We start from the raw sequence: 20,588 nt of genomic DNA, 5'->3' as shown, positions 1-20,588 counted from the left end.
GCAACATATCAAGACCCCATCTCTACAAAAAATACAAAAATTAGCCAGGCATGGTGGCACATGTCTGTAGTCCCAGCTACTTGGAGGCTGAGGTAGGAGGGTCACCTGAGCCCAGCAGTGAGCCATGATCATGTCACTGTACTCCAGCCTGGGCAACAGAGTGAGACCTTGTCTCAAAAAAGAAAAAAGGAAGGAAGGAAGGAAGGACAGGAAGGAAGGAAGGAAGGAAGGAAGGAAGGAAGGAAGGAAGGAAGGAAGGAAGGAGGAGGGAGGGAGGGAGGAGGGAGGGAGGGAGGGAAGGAAAGGAAGGAAGGAAGGAAGGAAGGAAGGAAGGAAGGAAGGAAGGAAGGGAGAAAGAAAAAGGAAGGAAGGAAGAAAGAAAGGAAGAAAGAAAGAAAGGAAGAGAGAAAGAAAGAAAGAAAGAAAGAAAGAAAGAAAGAAAGAAAGAAAGAAAGAAAGAAAAGAAAGAAGAGAAAGAAAGAGAAATAACAAAGTATACCCAAATACTAAAAAGCAGTACTGCCATCTCTAGAGCCGTCTGCCCCCAGCCTATTGTGAGAGGAGGTCAGCTTCCTGGGAGGCGTGTGTCAGGGCAGTGTAAATGGTCTGGCTGGCTACCTGGGCATTTCCTATTCCACATCCAAAGGAGGTTGCAGTGGCCCCTGAGCCTGTTTTTGGATGGCCTTGTTCCTGAAGGGGCTGGACTGCAACTCATGGCTTTGCTGCCCCCAGGTATGGTCAGTAGAAGCAGCCAGGCTGCAGGGAGCATTAGGGGATTTGTCATACAAAGCCTTGTAGGAGGAGCAGGGAATAGGCCTGATGTAAGTCTCTGAGCCTGGGGAAAGTGTCCATAGGGCTTCTATAGGACTGCAGGGCCTCTGTGTCCAGGAATGGGATCACATTCCAACTGTTGTGTGTACCTGAGGCCACAAGGCCACCAAGAGTCAAAAGGGACCAGGCTGAGCAGCTGAGAAGGTCCCTGGAATCTACAGGCATGGGTGTGAGACCCAGCCCTGCTGCCTGTCTGGGCTGTGCTGAGTCTCGATGCTAACTGATGTACCACTCACGGTGTGGCTGGCACTCAGCATGGTGAGCTCTGATAGCCCAGCCTTTCCTGCCTTCCTAGAAATCCCCAACCTCAGTGCTCCTGCTGTGCCTCTCTAGGTTATCCCGGGCTCGGCCCAATCACGTAACAGCCAATGGTTCTTCTCCAGCCTGATCTCCTCAGGAACAGCTTTGCTTTTCATTCACAGGCTCAGTGGACCCTGATGTCTCTAGGTAGCTGACCTGTTCCACCTGCCCTGGGCCCATGAATCCCACCGCAGTGTCAACCTATATGGCAGGCTCTTCAAACATGGCTTTGCAGGACATGAAATCTTGATGTGACCTGGTAGCTCCAAAATAGAGAGTATCTGGCCCAGTGTCAGACAGCTAACCAGTAGCAGAATTAGAAGAGAAACCAGGTCCCAAATTCCCAGGGATTAATCAGACATAGAGTATAGGTATAACAACGCTCCCTGCAAAGATGCCCACGCCCTAACCCCTGGATAGAATCTGTGGAGGTGTTACCTTCCATGGCAAAAGGGCGTCTGCAGATGTGATGAAGGTACGGACCTTGAGGTAGAAAGACAAGTCTACATTATCCAGGTGGGCCCAATTCAATCATGAGTCCCTAAAAGTAGAGAACTTTTCCTGGCTGGGTAAGAGAAATGAGATGGAAGAAAAAGGCTGACGACAAGGAAGGTTCTACTCAAGCTAGGAGGAATGCAATTAGCCAGCCTCCCCAGTCTTCTCCAGAATTTGAAAATGATATAGAAAGAACAGAAGGAGCTAAAGCTGAAAAGCCTGAGCCCCATGACAGCCATAGGAAAGCTAAGCCATGCATTGGCTGAAGCCATAAGAAACAGAAGTGCAGTGTAGAGTTTCCAGGGACAACCAGCAGTCAGGGGCAGCCTGCAACAATTGACACACAGAGGCCAAGTCACCAGGGGGTGGGTGGGAGACGGACGAACTTCTCTTGGTAAGCCAGAACAGCCAGCTCACCCAGACCATGTTGCTGATGGGGAGGCTTGTGGGTCCTCACCTACAGCCTACAGAACAGCTGCCCTATGATCAGATGTTACCCTCCTCTTGTTGTATTCGTTTTCTATTGCTGTGTAACAAGTTACCACAAACAACAGCTTAAAACAATACATATTTATTAAGTCACAGTTGCTGTGGGTCAGGAGTTCAGGCATGTCTTAGCAGGTCCTCTGCTCAGGATCTCATGAGGCTGCAACTAAGGTATCTACTGGGCTGTGTTATCATCTGGAAGCTCGACTAAGGAAGAATCAGCTTCCAAGATCATTCAGGTTATGGCAGAATTCATTTCCTCGGTGTGTAGAACTGAGGGCCCCAGCTTCTTGTAGGTGTGTGGCTGGAGGCTGCCCTCAGTTCCTAGAGGTTGCTGCAGTTCCTGCAGGCTACCTGCAGTTCACTGCCAGGTAGGCCACATGGTTGCATCAGACCAGCAAGGACAGTCTCTAGACAGAGTCTGGTAGCAAGACAGAGTTGTGTGTAGTCACACATTGCTTAACCATAGGCGTACATTCTAAGAAATGGATCATTAGGCGATTTTGTTGTTGCGCGAGCATCACAGAGTGTACTTACACAAACCTAGCTGGTACAGCCTACTACACATTTAAGCTACTTAATAGAGCTGATTGTCCCTAGGCTACAAACCTGTACGGCACATTACTGTACTGAATACTGTAGGCAATGGTAACACAATGGTAAGTGTGCATCTAAACATAACTAAACATAGAAAAGGTACAGTTAAAACATGGTATAAAAGATTTAAAATAGTACACCCGTATAAGACGCTTACCATGAATGGAGCTTGTAGTTGCTCTGGGTGAGTCAGTGGGTGAGTGGTGAGTGAATGTGAAGGCCTAGGATATTACTGTACACTACTGTAGGCTTTTTTTTTTTTTTTTTCCAAACAGAGATTGGGGGTTCTCGCTATGTTGACCAGGCTGGTCTCAAACTCCTGGCCTCAAGTGATCCTCCCATTTTGGCCTCCCAACACTGCTGTAGGCTTTATAAGCACTGTACACTTAGCACTAAATTTACAAAAAAATTTATTTCTCCAATAATAAATTAATATAGGTTCACTGTAACTTTTTTACACAAACACAAATATTTCTTTTATTTTTTTGAGATGGAACTTTGAGCTGTCGCCCAGGCTGGAGTGTAGTGGCACAATCCTGGCTCACTGTAAACTCCACCTCCTGGGTTCAAGCAATTCTCTGCCTCAGCCTCCTGAGTAGCTGGGATTACAGGCACCCGCCACCATGCCTAGCTAATTTTTGTATTTTAGTAGAGACAGGGTTTTGCCCTGTTGGCCAGGATGGTCTTGAATTCCTGACCTCAAGCGATCCACCCACCTTGGCTTCCCAAAGTGTTGGGATTATAGGCATGAGCCACCACACCCGGCCTTCTTTCTTTATATCCTTATTCTATAAACTTTAAAAAAAATTTTTTTTGAGACAGAGTCTTCCCTGTTGCCCAGGCTGGAATGCAGTGGTGCAATCTCAGCTCACTGCAACCTCTGCCTCCCAGGTTCAAGAGATTCTCATGCCTCAGCCTCCCAAGTAGCTGGGATTACAGGTGTCTGCCACCACGCCTGGCTAATTCTTATATTTTTATTACAGACGAGATTTTTTTTTTTTTTTTTTTTTTTTTTTTTGAGATGGAGTCTTGCTCTGTCATCCAGGCTGGAGTGCAATGGCGCAATCTTGGCTCACTGCAACCTCTGCCTCTCGGGCTCAAGCAGTTCAAGCAGTTCTCTGCCTCAGCCTCCCAAGTGGCTGGGATTACAGGTGCCCACCACCACACCCAGCCTAGCTAATTTTTGTATTTTTAGTAGAGACAGGGGTTTCACCATGTTGGCCAGGCTAATCTTGAACTCTTGACCTCGTAATCCACTTGGCTCAGCCTCCCAAACTGTTGGGATTAGAGGTGTGAGCCACCATGCTCGACCAAGGTTTTGTTTTTTTAGTGGAGCCTCACCACGTTGGCCAGGTTGGTCTTGAACTCTCAACCTCAGGTAATCCGCTCCCTTCGGCCCCCCAAAGTTGCTGGGATTATAGCCATGAGCCACTGTGCCTGACCTATAAGCTTTTAAAATGTTTTATTTATTATTTTTTAAGTCCAAACCTCACTAAGCCCTTTTTTTTTTTCAATTAAAAAAATTTTTTTCAACTTTTTTTGTTAAAAACGAAGACATGAACACACACATTAACCTAAACCTACACGGGGTCAGGATCATCAACATCACTGTCTTCCGCCTCTACATCTTGTACCACTGGAAGGTCTTTAGGAATAATAACAACGCCTTCTTCTGGAATACTTCCTGAAAGACCTGCCTGAGCCTGTTTTACAGTTAACTTTATTTATTTATTTATTTATTTTGAGAGGGAGTCTCACTGTGTTGCCCAGGCTGGAGTGCAGTGGTGCAATCTCTGCTCACTGCAACCTGCACCTCCGAGGTTCAAGTGATTTTCCTGCTTTAGCCTCCCGGGTAGCTGGGATTGCAGGCGCCACCACCACACTGGGCTGATTTTTTATGTTTTTAGTAGAGATGGGGTTTCACCATGTTGGCCAGGCTGGACTCAAACTCCTGACCTCAAGTAATCTGCCGGCCTTGGCCCCCCAAAGTGCTGGGATTATAGGTGTGAGCTACTGTGCCGGGCTTACAGTTAACTTTTTTAAGTAAGTAGGAGTACACTCTAAGGTAACGATAAAAAGTATAATGTAGTAAATACAGAAACCAATAATATAGTTGTTTGTTTTGTTTTGCTTGTTTTGTTTGGAGACAGAGTCTCTCTCTGTTGCCCAGGCTGGAGTGCAGTGGCACCATCTCAGCTCACTGCAACCTCTACCTCCTGGGTTCAACCAATTCTTGTGCCTCAGCCTCCCAAGTAGCTGGGATTACAGGCCTGCGCCACCATGCCCGACTAATATTTGTATTTTTAGTAGAGATGGGGTTTCGTCACGTTGCCTAGGCTGGTCTTGAACTCCTTTCCTCAAATGATCTGCAAGCCTTGTCTTCCTGAAGTACTGGGATTACAGGTGTGAGCCACTGCGCCCAGCCAACATAGTCATTTATTACCATTATCAAGTATTATGGACAATACATAATTGTATATTCTATACTTTTATACAACTGGCAGAGCAGTAGTTTTGTTTGTTGTTTTGTCTTTTAAAATAGATATGGCAGCCGGGTACACTGGCCCACGCCTATAATCCCAGCACTTTGGGAAGCTGGGGCAGGCGGATCACCTGAGGTCCAGAGTTCAAGACCAGCCTGGCCAACAGGGTGAAACTCATCTCTATTAAAAACACAAAAATTAGCCAGGCATGGTGGTGCACACCTGTAATCTCAGCTACTCGGGAGGCTGAGACAGGAGAATTGCTTGAACCCAGGAGACGGAGGTTGCAGAGGTTGCAGAGGTTGAGCTGATATTATGCCACTGCACTCCAGCCTGGGTGACAGAGTAAGACTGTGTCTTGAAAAAAAAATTAAAATAGATATGGCATCTGACCATGCTGCCCAGGCTGGTCTCAAACTCCTTGGCTCACGTGATCCTCTTGCCTCAGCCTCTCAAAGTGCTGGGATTCCAGGCATGAGCTACTGCACCTGACTCAGTAGTTTTGTTTACACCAACATTACCACAAATATATGAGTAATGCTTTGCACTACACATTATGACAGCTAGAAGGTCACTAGATGACAGGAAGTTTTCAGCTCCATTATAATCTCATGAAACTAGTCATATATGCAATCTGTCCTTGACCAAAACATTGCTATGGACCACATGCTTGTATAAGTTAACATGGTACAGGAAGTGCCATCCCACCACCTCCGCCATTTGCCATTGGTTAGTAGAAAGTCACAGGTCCTACCCACACTCAAGGCAAAGGAATGATCCCTTTGCTTTGGTTCCTACATAAGGGTAGGACCACAGGGAAGAGATCATCGGGGACCATCCTAGAGTCTTCTGCCACACCTGGCATAGGTGCTGCTGGGGTGGGGACGGTGGTATAGAATGGGATACCAGGAGGAGAGAGACGCTGACTTTGCCTGGGGTAATAAACAGATGGAAGTTATAAAAACAATGGATATTGGCAAGTTCAAAAGCAACACATCCTTTATGTGCATAGCTCATTTAATCTACACAACAAGCTGGAGCTAAGTAAGGGTATGCTCCTGTTACACGAGTGACCTGGAAGACACTAGGCTTTCCCTGACTGGGAGGCTGAGTCAAGGGGAGGATTTGGACAGAGGGCAACTGCGAAGAGTCAATATCATTAGACTGCTCATGCAGTGACTAAGTGAGAACCATCTGGGCCCAGTGGTAAAGAGGCCCACCAAAGTGTAATCACCTGGCTGACTCTGGGCACACTGCCTATGAGTTAGCCCTGCTCCACAAGGAGCAGCACTGTTCAGTAAAAAGTGGCAGGCTACCGCCACCAGTTTGCCCTTGAATTCTTAAAAACAATTTTTTTTAAAGAGAAAAAAAAATGCAACAAAGTGTTGGATCACCCAGTAGGTTCTTCCTGTCTGCTGCACAGACAAAACTCAATCCACTGAGACTTTGGCATTGCAGCAGAGAAAGTGTTTAATTGACAGGAGGCAGGCAACACGGAAGAACTAGAGTTATCACTCAAATCAGTCTCCCTGAAGGCTTAGAGCTTAAGGTTTTTATGAACAAATTGGTGAGCAGGGGGATAGGGAATGAGTGCTACTGATTGTTTGGGGATGAAATCATAGGGGTGTGGAAAATATTTCTTACGTGCTGAGTCGGCCTCTAGGTAGGGCCACAGGACCAGTGGAGCCATGAGTCACAAGTTCAGATAGGATCAGTATGAAAGATACCTCAGAAAAAAACAATCCTTACAACAGTGATGCTATCTACAGGAGCAATTGGGAAAGTCACAAATCTGAGACCTCTGGCCACATGTCTCCTGAGCAGTAAGGGATTATAGAAACTGACTACATTTTAGCAGAGTTCAGGCCCCTCTCATAATCCTATTCTTGTGGTCTTTCGTTGGTTTATAAAGGTGGTTTTGGTCCCCAAGCAAGGAGGGGGTTAGTTTTAGAAAGGGACTATTATCATCCTTGCTTTCAAGTTAAACTATAAACTAAATTCTGAAACGTAGCTTGGTCTATACCCAGGAATAACCAAAGACGGCTTGGAGGTCAGAAGTAAGATGGAGTAAACCATGTTAGATATCTCTCACTGTCATGATTTTGCAAAAGTGGTTTCAATCACATCACCAAGTCTCACGGACCATTCGCTGACATCTGACTGACTTCCACAGAACACTCACATGGAGAACCTGTCTGCTTTGTTGGCAGAAAACAGTAGTTATTTACTTTTCTCTAGAAAATCACTGAGCAGATATGATGCCTATGGTATCTTTGCTTAATCTATTCAAAAGATCATCAGTGGACAACAGTTTTTTTTATGTTTATTTTTTGAGACTGAGTCTTGCTCTGTCGCCCAGGCTGGAGTGTACTAGTGCAATCTTGGTTCACTGCAACCTCCACCTCCCGAGTTCAAATGATTCTCCTGCCTCAGCCTCCCACGTAGCTGGGATTACAGGCATGTACCACCACAGCCAGCTAATTTTTGTACTTTTAGTAGAGATGGGGTTTCACCATGTCAGACAGGCTGGTCTCGAACTCCTGACCTCAAGTGATTCGTCCGCCTCAGCCTCCCGAAGTGCTGGGACTACAGGTGTGAGCCACCACACTTGGCCAATTTTCAAGAACCATATTCAAATACTAATAAGCTCCTGAAACTGGCGTAGAGCTTCAATATTTGAGGAGTGTGGAAGGTTCAGTCTGGCTGGGGCACAACGTGTGTTTTCTGCACAACAAGCTCAATTGATGGGAATTCTAAACCCTAGTGATAAAAGGTGGGTGAAGCACCTGTTTTCCTTTAAGTGTCCACTGTGTGTGAGACTAGAGACATGGATGAATAAAGCCGTAGCTACTGTCCCAAGTAACTCAGGAAAATTCCGATTTCAATCATATAGTAGCACCGATGTATTTGTGATTATATTTAGCAAACATTTATTGAATGCTTCCTGGATCTAAAACCCTGTTGACAGGAGATATAAAGACAAATAATTTCTCTCTCCGCCTACTCCAGGAGGAATATGGGCAGACACAGATCAGTGCTGTAAGAGAGGTACTGAGGAAGTTCTATGGAAGTATTCTAAAGGGTGGAGAAAGGAGAGGAATTGGAGGAAGGCTTCTTGCAGAAGGGAAACAATTTTCTTTCCGGTTAAGCATTATAGAATTGGCAGAACTCTTCTAGATGATTGCTGAGCATCCTAGCCTATTAGAAGGCACTTCAGGCCAGAGCAAAATGTTGGAAGCCAAACTGCGCAGATAAGTAGTAGAAACTGTTGTTGGCAGAGTATCCAGTTTTTGGAGAGGTAGGAAAGACAAAATTATTAAGGCCTTTGGATACTGGGCATAGGGATTTGGAATATATTCTGAAGATATGGAAGCATTGTGGATGGGAAGGATAGATCCAGATTAGTGATTTAGAAAAAGAATTCTGGAGGACATATTGGGTGTAGGAAGAGATTTCAGTGGGGGCAGCAGCATTGCTGCAATTCAGATAAGAAATAGTGACAACTTGAGCCACAGCTATGGAAACAATAGGAAAGGAGGCAGAGGTGCATATCAATGTAACATGGCAGCTGTGGGAGATGGAAGAGTGTGAAACAACATATACGAAGCCGAAGACAGAAAGGATGGTGATGCCAGTAAGTAAACCCAGGTATCAAGGGGAGTACATAGGTGAGGCAAATCAATAAAGGTGTTCAATACATTAACTTTGAGGGGCTTGTAAGACTTCTGTGTGGATTGGCCCATGAGGTGGAAAAACAGGTATACAACTCAGAGTGGTCACCTACGCACAGGTAACATTTTCAAAGATATTTGAGGCTGGGTATAGTGGCTCGTGCCTATAATGCCAGCACATTGGGAGGCCAAGGTGGGCAAATCACTGAAGCTCAGGAGTTCCAGACCAGTCTGGGCATATGGTGGAACCCTGTCTCTACAAAAAAAAAATATATATATATATACACACACACACACCACACACGTATATGTACACTTATATATACACACAGACACACACACAACTCCATCTCAAAAACATATATATTTATATATATGAATATATTTATATATTTCATATAGAAATTTAGATATATCATTTATATATAAATTTATATATACCATTTATATATAAATTTATATATATATCATTTATATATAAATTTATATATATTTATATATATCATTTATATATAAATTTGTATATATTTATATATATATTTATATATAAATTTATGTATATTTATATATCATTTATATATAAATTTATGTATATTTATATATCATTTATATATTTAATATTTATATATATTTATATATATTTATATATAAATTTTATATATATTTATATATCATTTATATATAAATTTATATATCATTTATATATATAATTTATATATATAATGATATATATATATAAATATATATATCATTTATATATAAATATATATATTTATATATCATTTATATATAAATTTATATATATCATTTATATTTATATATATAAATGATATATTTATATATATAAATTTATATATGATATATAAAAATATATTTATATATAAATGACATATATATCATTTATATATAAATATATTCATATATATAAATATATATTTTTTGAGACAGAGTTTCGCTCTTGTTGCCCAATCTGAGCTCACAGCCACCTCCACCTCCCAGGTTCAAGCGGTTTTCCTGTCTCAGCCTCCCGAGTAGCTGGGATTACAGGTATGTGCCACCATGGCCAGCTAATTTTGTATTTTTAGTAGAGACGGGGTTTCTGCATGCTGGTCAGGCTGGTCTCAAACTCCCGACCTCAGGTGATCCACCTGCCTCGGCCTCCCAAAGTGCTGAGATTACAGGCGTGAGCCACATGCCCGGCATATATATATCCATATATAGATATAGATATATAGATATAGATATGGATATATATATGTTTAACTAGCAGGGTGTGGTGGCATGCGCCTGCAGTCCCGGCTACTCAGGAGGCTGAGGCAATAGGTTCGCTGAGGCCAGGAAGTTGAGGCTGCAATGAGCTATGATCACGCCACTGGACTTCAGCTTTGGCTGAACTGAGACCTTGTCTCAAAAAAACACAAAAAACAAAAAGGAAGACATTTGAAACTCTGGAAACACGTTAAACCATTTAGGAAGGCAGTATAGCCTTTGAGTGTTGGAGCCCTGAAGAATGCTGTATTCATGAGAAAGAGGAGGTATAACGGAGCTTGAGATAGGAGTAGAAGCAGGAGACACCCTGGTTCTAGAGTCCAAGGGAAGACACGAGGAGGAGTTACTGCTGGTCAGTAAGCTAAACGAGATGAGCTCTAAGCGAGGACCGATGAGTTTGAAGTTGAGTAGGTGTTGGCAACTTTTGGGGAGCAGTCTGAGAAGAGCAGCAACTCCAAAAGGGATAAGGACTGCCTAGGCAGACAGGAGGCTGATCACAGCAGTCACTCTTTAGAAGTTTGAGAATGAAGGGAAGAAGGTGGAAAAGGAAAGTGGCTTGAAAAGGAGGAGTATCTTGGCCGGGCGCGGTGGCTCAAGCCTATAATCCCAGCACTTTGGGAGGCCGAGACGGGCGGATCACGAGGTCAGGAGTTCGAGACCATCCTGGCTAACACGGTGAAACCCCGTCTCTACTAAAAAATACAAAAAACTAGCCGGGCGAGGTGGCAGGCGCCTGTAGTCCCGGCTACTCGGGAGGCTGAGGCAGGAGAATGGCGTAAACCCGGGAGGCGGAGCTTGCAGTGAGCTGAGATCCGGCCACTGCACTCCACCCTGGGCGACACAGCGGGACTCCGTCTCAAAAAAAAAAAAAAGAAAGAAAAGGAGGAGTATCTGAGACTCATCCCTGGGCTATAGCCAGGAGCTACTCTCTTCTAACCAAACAGTTGTCTTACACAGCTGTGCATGACAGCAAGAGAGGGGGTTGAGCCCCATTTATTTCCTAACTAATCACAAAACTCCAGGCCTAAACTACCATCTGGTAAGGGAAGAGGGAGACTTAATCTCTTATGCAAATGTGGCCTCAAAAGATATGGCTATGTCTTCTACAGGCGCATAAACTCCAACCCTGAACCCCAAACAAAATGACAAAATAAAACTGCCCCCTTCAGCGCCTTCATAATCTGGAAAGTGCGCGCAGGTGCGCCCCGGCCGCCCGGAGTCCTGCATCCTGCCGGCCTGCTTTCACAGAGCCGCGCCCGCGCCGCGCCTGGCGGCTCCCGCCGCGCGTAGGCTGTGCCGACCGCGGTCCCCGGTGGGGACACCGAGTCCCACTCGCGGCGTAGGGAGGCGGGCACCGTCACGACACTGGTCCGGCCCGCGGATCCCTTGGCCGCCGCAGTTGGCCTCCATTACCCTTTCCCGCGCCGCGCCTCCCCGCGGGGAAAATGAAACCTAGTGCCCTCAGGTTGAGACACAGGGTGGGATCCACTGTCTTCTCACTTAGCCAAGAGAAAAGACAGAACCGACTTCAGACAGCAAAGGGGTGTGTTGCCCTGGCCGGGTCGCCTGCGGCCCCGCCCCGGCGCTCTCCACCTCCTTCGCGGCCCGCCCTCTTGGCTCCCGCGACTACATTTCCCAGAGGACGCCGCGGCTCCGAGGGGCGGGCCCGTCCGCTCTCCCGCTCACGACCACCGGCGACTGGCTGACTCGGCAGGGGGCGGGGCCTGCGCCAGCCAATAGACGGGAGGCTCGTTACGGCGGCGGAAGCAGCGGCGCTGGAGTGAGGGGTGGGGGGCAGAGTGCTAGCTCCCCGGCGGTGGCTGCGGGTCCGGAACCTGGGGACGTCGGCCCCGCAGACAGAGAGCGCGCGGGAGCGAGCTCAAGGCGGCGCGGCGGCCACTCGGCGCAGCACCCAGGTAATGGCGGGACGGGAGCCCGGGAGGGAAGGGGAGGAGACGAGGGGGCGGGGCGGCCGAGCCGGGCTGCAGCGTCCGTCCCGTTGCGCGTCCCCGGGGAAGGGCAGAGGATCCTCGTCTCCTGCAGCTCGGACCGCGGCTCTTTGGCGAGCTGGGCACGGCAGTTGGGCCGGCGACAGGGGCTGGGTGTCCTGTGGCGAGGAAGGGAGAGGCACCGGGAGGGGTGGGCTGACCCGGGCGTGGGGGCGTGGCGGACGTGGGCCTTGGCGGGGAAGCAGAGCGGTCGGGGGAGCGCGGGCGGGCGGGCGGCCCAGGGAGTTTGGCTCCTGGAGCAGTTTAAAGTGACTCTCCACATCCGGGCCCTGCGCCCGCCGCTTTCAGACCCTGGCCGAGGCGGGGCCTCCCCGCTCCCCGCCCCCCTCGCCGGGGGCGCCTGTCTTCCTCTGCCATTGGTTCAGCCTCGAGGGGTTTGGGCTGCCCCGGCCAGGCTCGCGCCTGATTGGCTGGCGGTCGGCGGGAGGGTGGGGCGGGTCCTGACCGTGTAGGTCGCTGTGGATTGGTCCTGGGCCTCCACTGACGCGCCGGGCGTGGGGCCAATGGGCGGGCGGGGGAGGCAGGGGCAGGTTCGGGGGAAGAGGACTGCGAGCACAGCGGCGGCCGGGTGTTGGGGGTGAGTGGGGCCAGCGGGGCTGGACAGCGGCGGGCCCCGGGCGCCGCTGCCGCGATCCCTCCCCGCGCCCCCCGAGCGCATCGCCGCCGCCGAGATGGGCCCTCCGCGGCACCCCCAGGCCGGCGAGCTAGAAGCGGGCGGTGCGGGCGGCGGGCGGCGGCTACAGGTAAAGAGGCACAGTGCTCGCCTTATGGTCGGGTCCCCAGAACGCCAGTCCGCACCCCTACCCCGGAGACGGGGATCTCGCACTCCGAGGTGTCTGGAAATCGGCGTCCTCCCATCTCAGCGGGGGCTTCGCGGTGGGGTGGGGTTGCGGGCGAATCAGGGGAGATCGCTTGGCTCCTGGGGGAAAAGTGGGGGACGATTTTAGGGAAGATGGAGAAGGTGTAGGGTCCTCTGGCTCTGTGGGGGGTCTATGAAAGGGAAAGAAAAGGAAATCCGTAAATGGAGGCCTTTGCAGAAAAGCGTTGGAGAATTCCTTTTGCATCAGGTCTGAATGTAAAACATCCGATCCTTTCTTAGGGCTGGGTATCTTCCTCCGAATGTTCCTATGACATGCTAATCACAGTTCTGTTCACCTTGGTGTGAGGTTTGAGTGTTTCGAAGAGACATGCCATTTTCCATAAAACTTTACACAGAGAAATACACATGCATTGTGGTAATACCTGTCATGTGACTTGTACAGGATTCAATGGTGATTTTTTTAGCATGGCAATCCACAAGTATTTATGGAGGGTTATAGTACACGCCAGCTCCGTATAAACGATATTGGTAGAAAACTTAGGTAGTTTAGATAATGTCTGCGTTTATATTGATCCTAAGTTATTGTTTTTAAATAGATGATGCAACATTTGCTTTTCCGAGGGACTATCTCATAGGTACTAAAGATGCTTTAATTTCTCAATATTGATTCAGATCTCAGAATCTAGTAATAACCATATAACTGTATGTACTGCAGGTGGAAATGAGTTCTCAACAGTTTCCTCGATTAGGAGCCCCTTCTACTGGGCTGAGCCAGGCCCCTTCTCAGATTGCAAACAGTGGTACTGCTGGATTGATAAACCCAGCTGCTACAGGTGAGATATGTAATATTCTAATATATTTCTTCCAACTTTACGAATATTGCCAGTTTTCTAACTTAAAAATTAGCAGATTCCTTCTAGGATTTTAGTAAATTCTTATTTCTTGAATTTGAAGAAAGGGTATATTACTATTCTAATTTAAACAAGGCTTTTTTTCTTCCTGTTTTAACCACTTCGTTCACATAGAGTACACATGCAACTTACAGCGAAGCATGCCTGTAAGAACTATTTTTGAAATGCATTAATATATTCATGTTTAATTAATGTCCAAGAGTATAGCATTAGTGCTGTGAGGGAGCCCAGAGTTGTTTAAGGAACAGATCTTGCCTTTTAGGAGTTTATTATCAAGGAAAATAAGTGGAAAACAAAGGATATGCAGTTTCCCTATGGTGTCTGTGGGGGATTGGTTCCAGGACCCACCTCAGATACCAAAATCCATGTTGCTCCACTTTGTGATGTAAAATGGTATAGTGTTTACATATTACCTGTATCTATCCTCCAGTATACTTTAAATCAGCTGTAGATTACTTGTAATGACTACTACAAAGTAAATAGTATGTAAATAGTTGTTATTCCGTATTGCTAAGAGAACAGTGAGAAGACAAAAAAGTCTGTATGTGCTTAGTACAGATGCAACCATATTTTATTTTTCCCCCTGAATATTTAACATCCAAAGTTGTTTGAATTCACATCAGGGAACCCATGGATACAGAGGGCTGATTGCATACACACAGATAAGACTTGGTTTTTCGTCTCATGCCCTTTGAGTGCTAGAAATCAGTGGTTCTCAGTGACAGGTGTTTGGGGAGGTGGTTTTTCCTGCAGGGGATACTTGGCAATATCTAAAGACAGTTTGGTTGTCACAACTCAACAGTGCTATTGGCATCTGGTAGGTAGAGGCCAGGGATACTGCTTCACATCCTACAAGATAACGGGAAGCCCCCACAACAGAGAAGTATCCAGTCTAGTCAGCAGCGCTGAAGTTGACGAATTCCTTCAAATACTCTTTTTCGCTACGTATTAAGTAAATATGTGACATTGCAAAGTGGAATAAACTATTTTCTATTCCTTTTTCTTCACCACTCGATTCTGGTGTTCCTTATGGTAAATGATACCACTGTCTACTCATTGCTTAAACCAGTAGCTGAGGCTTATTTTTTTGCAACAGCATCTCATGCTGTCATTCAAGCGGGAGTACAGTGGCCTAATCACAGCTCACTGCAGCCTCGATCTTTTGAGCTCCCCAGCTTATTTTATTTTATTTTACTTTATTTTGTTTTATTTTATTTTTTTGAGACAGAGTGTCACTCTTTGGCCCAGGTTAGAGTGCACTGGCTCTATCTCAGGTCCCTTCGGTCTCTGCCTCCTGGGTTTTAGCGATTCTTGTGCCTCAGCCTCTGAGTAGCTGGGATTACAGGCATGCGCCACCATCCCTGGGTAATTTTTTTTTTTTCTTTTTTGTATTTTTAGTAGAGACAGGGTTTCACCATGTTAACCAGGCTGATCTCGAACTCCAGACCTCAAGTGATCCACCTTCCTTGGCCTCCCAAAGTGCTGGGATTACAGGCATGAGCCACCGCGCCCAGCCACATGTTTAGCTAATTTTAAATTTTTTTGTAAAGAGGGGATCTCACAGTGTTGCCCAAGCTGGTCTCAAACTCCTGGACTCAAGTAATCCTCCATTGTCAGCCTCCCAAAGTGTTAGGATCACGGGTGTGAGTCACTGTGCAGGGCTGGCGGCATCTTTAATTGCTCTGCATTTTCTTATGAGCTGCTGCCCTTGTCTAATGTTCCAGCCTTATTTCTTATTTTGCCCTCCTCCTGCCAACTTAGTTTTTTTTTTTTTTCCCCAATGGAGTTGGAGTCTTGCTATGTTGACCAGGCTTGTCTCAAACTCCTGGCCTCAAGGAATCCTCCCGCCTAGGCCTCTCTGGAATTATAGGTGTGAGCTACTTGCGTGCCCGCCAACTTAGTTTTTGTTATAAATTTATTTTCTCTTTAGACTTGAAGTGACTTTAAGCTACTTTATGACTCCTGCTCAATGGTATCTACTCATATTTCTAAATAAATGATTAAAAAGTTCCCAATTTCATGACGTTGGGACTTTGCACATTCTCTTCCTTTTGCCATAGTCTTCCTTCTTCCTTTCCATATAGTTGCTTATTTGGCTAATTCCTTCCTTTTTCAAGTTTCAACTTAAATGTTATTTTCTCTAGAAGAAAATTATTATTATTCTGTAGCATAACAGAGGCTTTATCTTCTATAACAACTCAGGTGGAGGATCTAGAAATAGAACCAGACATATATAGCCAATTGATTTCTGATACAAGTGCCTAAGTAATTCAATAGGGAAATGATAGTCTTTTCTTTTTTTTTTTTGATACAAGGTCTTGCTCTGTCACCCAGGCTGGAGTGCAGTGGCGCGATCTCAGCTCACTGCAATCTCCGCTTCCCGGGTTCACGCCATTCTCCTGCCTCAGCCTCCCAAGTAGCTGGGACTACAGGCGCCCGCCACCATGCCCAGCTAATTTTTTGTATTATTAGTAGAGACGGGGTTTCACCGTGTTAGCCAGGATGGTCTCGATCTCCTGACCTTGTGATCCACCCGCCTTGGCCTCCCAAAGTGCTGGGATTACAGGCATGAGCCACCGTGCCCTATAAGTCTTTTCAGTGAAATAGTGCTGGAAGATCACAACAACATTATGGGAGGATAAAGGCCAGGCACAGTGGCTCATGCATGTTATCCCAGCAACATGGAAGTCCGAGGCAGGTGGATCGCTTTGAGCTCAGGAGTTTGAGATAAGCCTGGGCAACATGGCAAATCCCCATTTCTACAAAAAATACAAAAATTAGCCGGGGCCAGGCTAATTTTACAGTGGCTCATGCCTGTAATCCCAGCACTTTGGGAGGCTAAGATGGGTAGATCACCTGAGGCCAGGAGTTCAAGACCAGCTTGGCCAACATGGTGAAACCTGTCTCTACTAAAAATATAAAAATTAGCTGGGCGTGGTGGTGGGTGCCTGTAATTCCAGCTACTTGGGAGGCTGAGGCAGGACAATCACTTGAACCTGGGGGGCAGAGGTTGTAGTGAGTCAAGATCGTGCCACTGCACTTCAGCCTGGGCAACAAGAGCAAGACTCCGTCTCAAAAAAAAAAAAAAAATAGCCGGGTATGGTGGCTCATGCGTGTGGTCCCAGCGTCTTGACAGGCTGAGGCGGGAGGATCTCTTGAGCCTGGGAAGCAGAGGTTGCAGTGACCTGAGATCTTACTACTGCACCCCAGCCTGGGTGACAGAGTGAGATCCTGTCTTCAGGAAAAAAAAAACAAGAACTCATAACTCAGTAGTGAAAGACAGACAACCTGATTTTTTTTAAATGGGAAAGTATTTGAGTAGATACTTCACCAGAAGAGCTAGATAAGTGCCAGAGAAGCACATGAGAAGATGCTCACCATTATTAATCCTCCGGGCAGTGCAATTTAAAACTGCTGAGAAACTACTGCACATCCATTAGAAAGACCGAAATTACAGAGACTGACAATACCAAGCGTTGGTATGGTTGTGGCACAAATAGAACTCACGCTTTATTGTTGGAAATGCAAAATGGCAAACCACTTCCAGAAACAGTTTGGCAATGTCTTATGCAGTTAAATATACACTTACCACAGCACTGAGCAATCTCATTCCATAGGTGTTTATCAAAGGTAAATGAAAACGTGTGTTCGTACAAGGACTTATACTCACGTGTGCATAGAAACTGTATTCATAATAGCCAAAACAGGGATCTCGGCAAATGTGTATCAGATGGTGACTGGATGAGCAAATTGTTGTGTATCCATCCATGCAGTGGAATACTACTTGGCAATAAAAAGGACCAGACTACCGATACACAAAACATTATGGATAAACCTCAGTAACGTTACACTAAGGAGAGAGTCCAGATACATAGGACTCCAGATGGTATGACTGTGTTATATGAAATTCCGGAAAAGATTATATACCATAGTGACAGAAAGCAGATCAGTGGCTTCTGGGCAATAGAGGTGGCAGAGAGGGAATTGACTGCAAAGGGGTATGAATGAACTTATTGCAGTAACAGGAAATGATCTGTGTCATGATTGTGTTATACCATTGTATACTTTTGCAAACATTTATCTAATGTTACACAAAGAATTAGTGAATTTTATGTGTAAATTGTACCTCAGTAAAGCTAATTGATTAAAGTGGACAAAAGATAAACATGCACTTCACTAAAGAAGATATATATGAATGGGCTGTGATCACATAAAAAGATGTTCAACATTACTAGTCGTCATGGGAATGCTAATTAAAACTACAGGGAGACACACACTACAACCCACTAGAATGGCTGTATATCAAACGTGAGTAAGGAAGAGGAGCGGCTGGAACTCTCGTATACTGCTAATGGGAACAGACAGTGCTACAATCGCTTTGGAAATTACTTTGGGAAAGTTAAACATATACTTACCATTTGACCCAACCATTCTCCTCTTTGGTGTTACTGAGGATATTTGTAAAAAAATTATTGAACTTTTCTTGTAAAACGGTGGTGTTATTCTATGTAATTTATTCCCCAATGAAGAGGTTTTATAGATGAAAATTTTTAAAATTCTGAATGACCTGGGAGAAAAGTCAATATATAGCGAAAAAGAAAATGTATATCAGTCTTTTCTTTCCTCTCTTTTTTTTTTTTTTTGAGATGGAGTCTCGCTGTGTCGCCCAGGCTGCAGTGCAGTGGTGCCATCTCGGCTCACTGCAACCTCCACCTCCCGGTTTCAAGCAATTCTCCTGCCTCAGCCTCCCGATTAGTTGGGACTATAGGCGCCCACCACCACACCCAGCTAATTTTTATATTTTTAGTAGAGACAGGGTTTCACCATATTGGCCAGGCTGGTCTCAAACTCCTGACCTTGCAATCCACCCGCCTCGGCCTCCCAAAGTGCTGGGATTACAGGCTTGAGCCACCGCGCCCAGCCTTATCAGTCTTTTCATCCAGCACTTGTACTTTTAGAAACGTTTTCCTGAAGAGATCTCTGGACAAGATTGTTGATAAAAGCAAAAATTTGGAAATAACCTAAAAGCCCATCAATGATACAGTGATTTTAAAAGCTATAGTACATCTATACAATAGAATCCCATTTCACCTTTTTTTTTTGAGACGGAGTCTTGCTCTGTTGCCCAGGCTGGAGTGGCACAATCTTGGCTCACTACAACCTCTGCCTCCTGGGTTCAAGCGATTCTTCCGCCTCAGCCTCCTGAGTAGGTGGGATTACAGGCAACCGCCATCATGCCCGGCTAATTTTTTTATTTTTGTAGAGACGGGGTTTCACCATGTTGGATGATGGTCTTGAACTCCTGACCTCAGGTAATCCACCTGCCTCGGCCTCCCAAAGTGCTAGGATTATAGACAGGAGCCACTGTGCCTGTCCCCATTTCACCTTTAAAAAATGCAGTATTCTCTACTCAGTCGTTCCACTCCTAGGTATATATTGAGTAGAAGTGATACATGTGTTTACCAGAAGACATGTACAGGAACGTTACTAGCACTATTCAAAATAGGAAAAAACTGAGAACTATGTAAAGTGCCTCTTAAGAGTAAAATGGATAATTTGTACGTTGCTCACACGTCATACTGTATACAGCCTTGAGAATGAAAGAGCTATAGCTGTGTACACTAACGTGGATGAATCTCACACCTGTAAGTTCAAGAGGCAAAGCACAATAGGGTGTATTTGTTATGAGTCTGTTTATATCAAGTTCAAAAACAGACAGTACTAATCTATAGTGTTACAAGGTAGACGATTGCTTTCCTTGGGAGGATAGTGGCTAGAATAGGGCCAAACTAAGGGTCTCAGGGAGACCAATAATGTTTTCTGTCTTGAGCGGGGTGCTATTTATTTAGGTGTATTCAGTTTATGAAAGTCCACTGAGCTGCACAACTAACATTTGTGCACTTACCTTTGTGAACATCATACTTCAAGGAAAAAAGTCAAATGAATAAAAACCCACCCAAAATTTAAAAGAGACGAGAACTGTCACCAGAACTTTAAGTGTTGGTGCCTTTGTGGGGTGAGTTTGGGGACAACTTTACTTTGTTTATGGTACTCCAAATAATTTACATTCTCTACATCAGTAAATATCTTTATGCTCAGGAAAAAAAGAATATTAATATTTTGGAAAAATTATAGACAAATATGAGTTAATATTTTCACAAGCTCTTCTTTTATTACATTAGTTCTCTGATTTTTTTCCACTTAATTTTTTTTTTTGATGCAGAGTCTTGCTCTTGTTCTCCAGGCTGGAGTGCGGTGGCGGGATCCCCAACCTCCGCCTCCCGGGCTCAAGCGATTCTCGGGCCTCGGCCTCCTGAGTATCTGGGATTACAGGTGTGCACCACCACACCTGGCTATTTTTTATATTTTTACTAGAGACAGGGTTTCACCATGTCGGCCAGGCTGATCTCGAACTCCTGACCTCAAATGATCTCCCCGCCTTGGCCTCCCAAAGTACTGGGATTACAGGCGTGTGCCACCACGCCCGGCCTCCACTTAATTTTTAAATATTTAATTTTTAAATAGGCCAGGTGCGGTGGCTCACACTTATAATCTCAGCACTTTGGGAAGCCAGAGGTGGGAGGAACACTTGATCCCAGGTATTCAAGACCAGACTGGGCAGCACAGTGGAACTCTGTCTTCATAAAGAAATAAAAGAATTAGCCAGGGGTGGTGGCGTGTGCCTGTAGTCTAGCTGCTTGGGCAGCTGAGGCAGA

At 45.7% G+C, this 20,588-nt stretch overlaps 3 protein-coding genes across 8 annotated transcripts in view; all 3 read left to right on the top strand.

Annotated features, from left to right (window-relative positions):
* POLR2D (RNA polymerase II subunit D) overlaps positions 1–20,588 on the top strand; it is a 471,659-nt gene that overhangs the window by 269,953 nt on the left and 181,118 nt on the right. The gene's annotated exons all lie outside the window — the stretch shown is intronic.
* SAP130 (Sin3A associated protein 130) overlaps positions 11,912–20,588 on the top strand; it is an 87,781-nt gene continuing 79,104 nt past the window's right edge. For 5 of the 6 annotated variants that reach the window (XM_050751588.1, XM_050751591.1, XM_050751589.1 and 2 more), the window contains exons 1-2: positions 11,912–12,048; positions 13,677–13,794. In XM_050751588.1, the coding sequence (XP_050607545.1) occupies positions 13,683–13,794 (112 nt within the window). In that variant the 5' untranslated portion in view covers positions 11,912–12,048; positions 13,677–13,682. Of the gene's footprint in view, positions 12,049–12,649; positions 12,719–13,676; positions 13,795–20,588 lie in introns of those variants that run through there. The other variant, XM_050751587.1, reaches the window with a different exon arrangement.
* The window catches only part of WDR33 (WD repeat domain 33), a 334,355-nt gene continuing 326,437 nt past the window's right edge, over positions 12,671–20,588 (top strand). The window contains exon 1 of the mRNA XM_050751583.1: positions 12,671–12,680. The gene's annotated coding sequence lies outside the window, so the exon portion shown is untranslated. The remainder of the gene's footprint in view (positions 12,681–20,588) is intronic.

Source organism: Macaca thibetana, chromosome 12, assembly GCF_024542745.1.
Source record: "Macaca thibetana thibetana isolate TM-01 chromosome 12, ASM2454274v1, whole genome shotgun sequence".
Taxonomy (NCBI): Eukaryota; Metazoa; Chordata; class Mammalia; order Primates; family Cercopithecidae; genus Macaca; species Macaca thibetana.
Note: the sequence above shows the minus strand (reverse complement) of the source record. Positions and strands in the feature narration are given on the sequence as shown.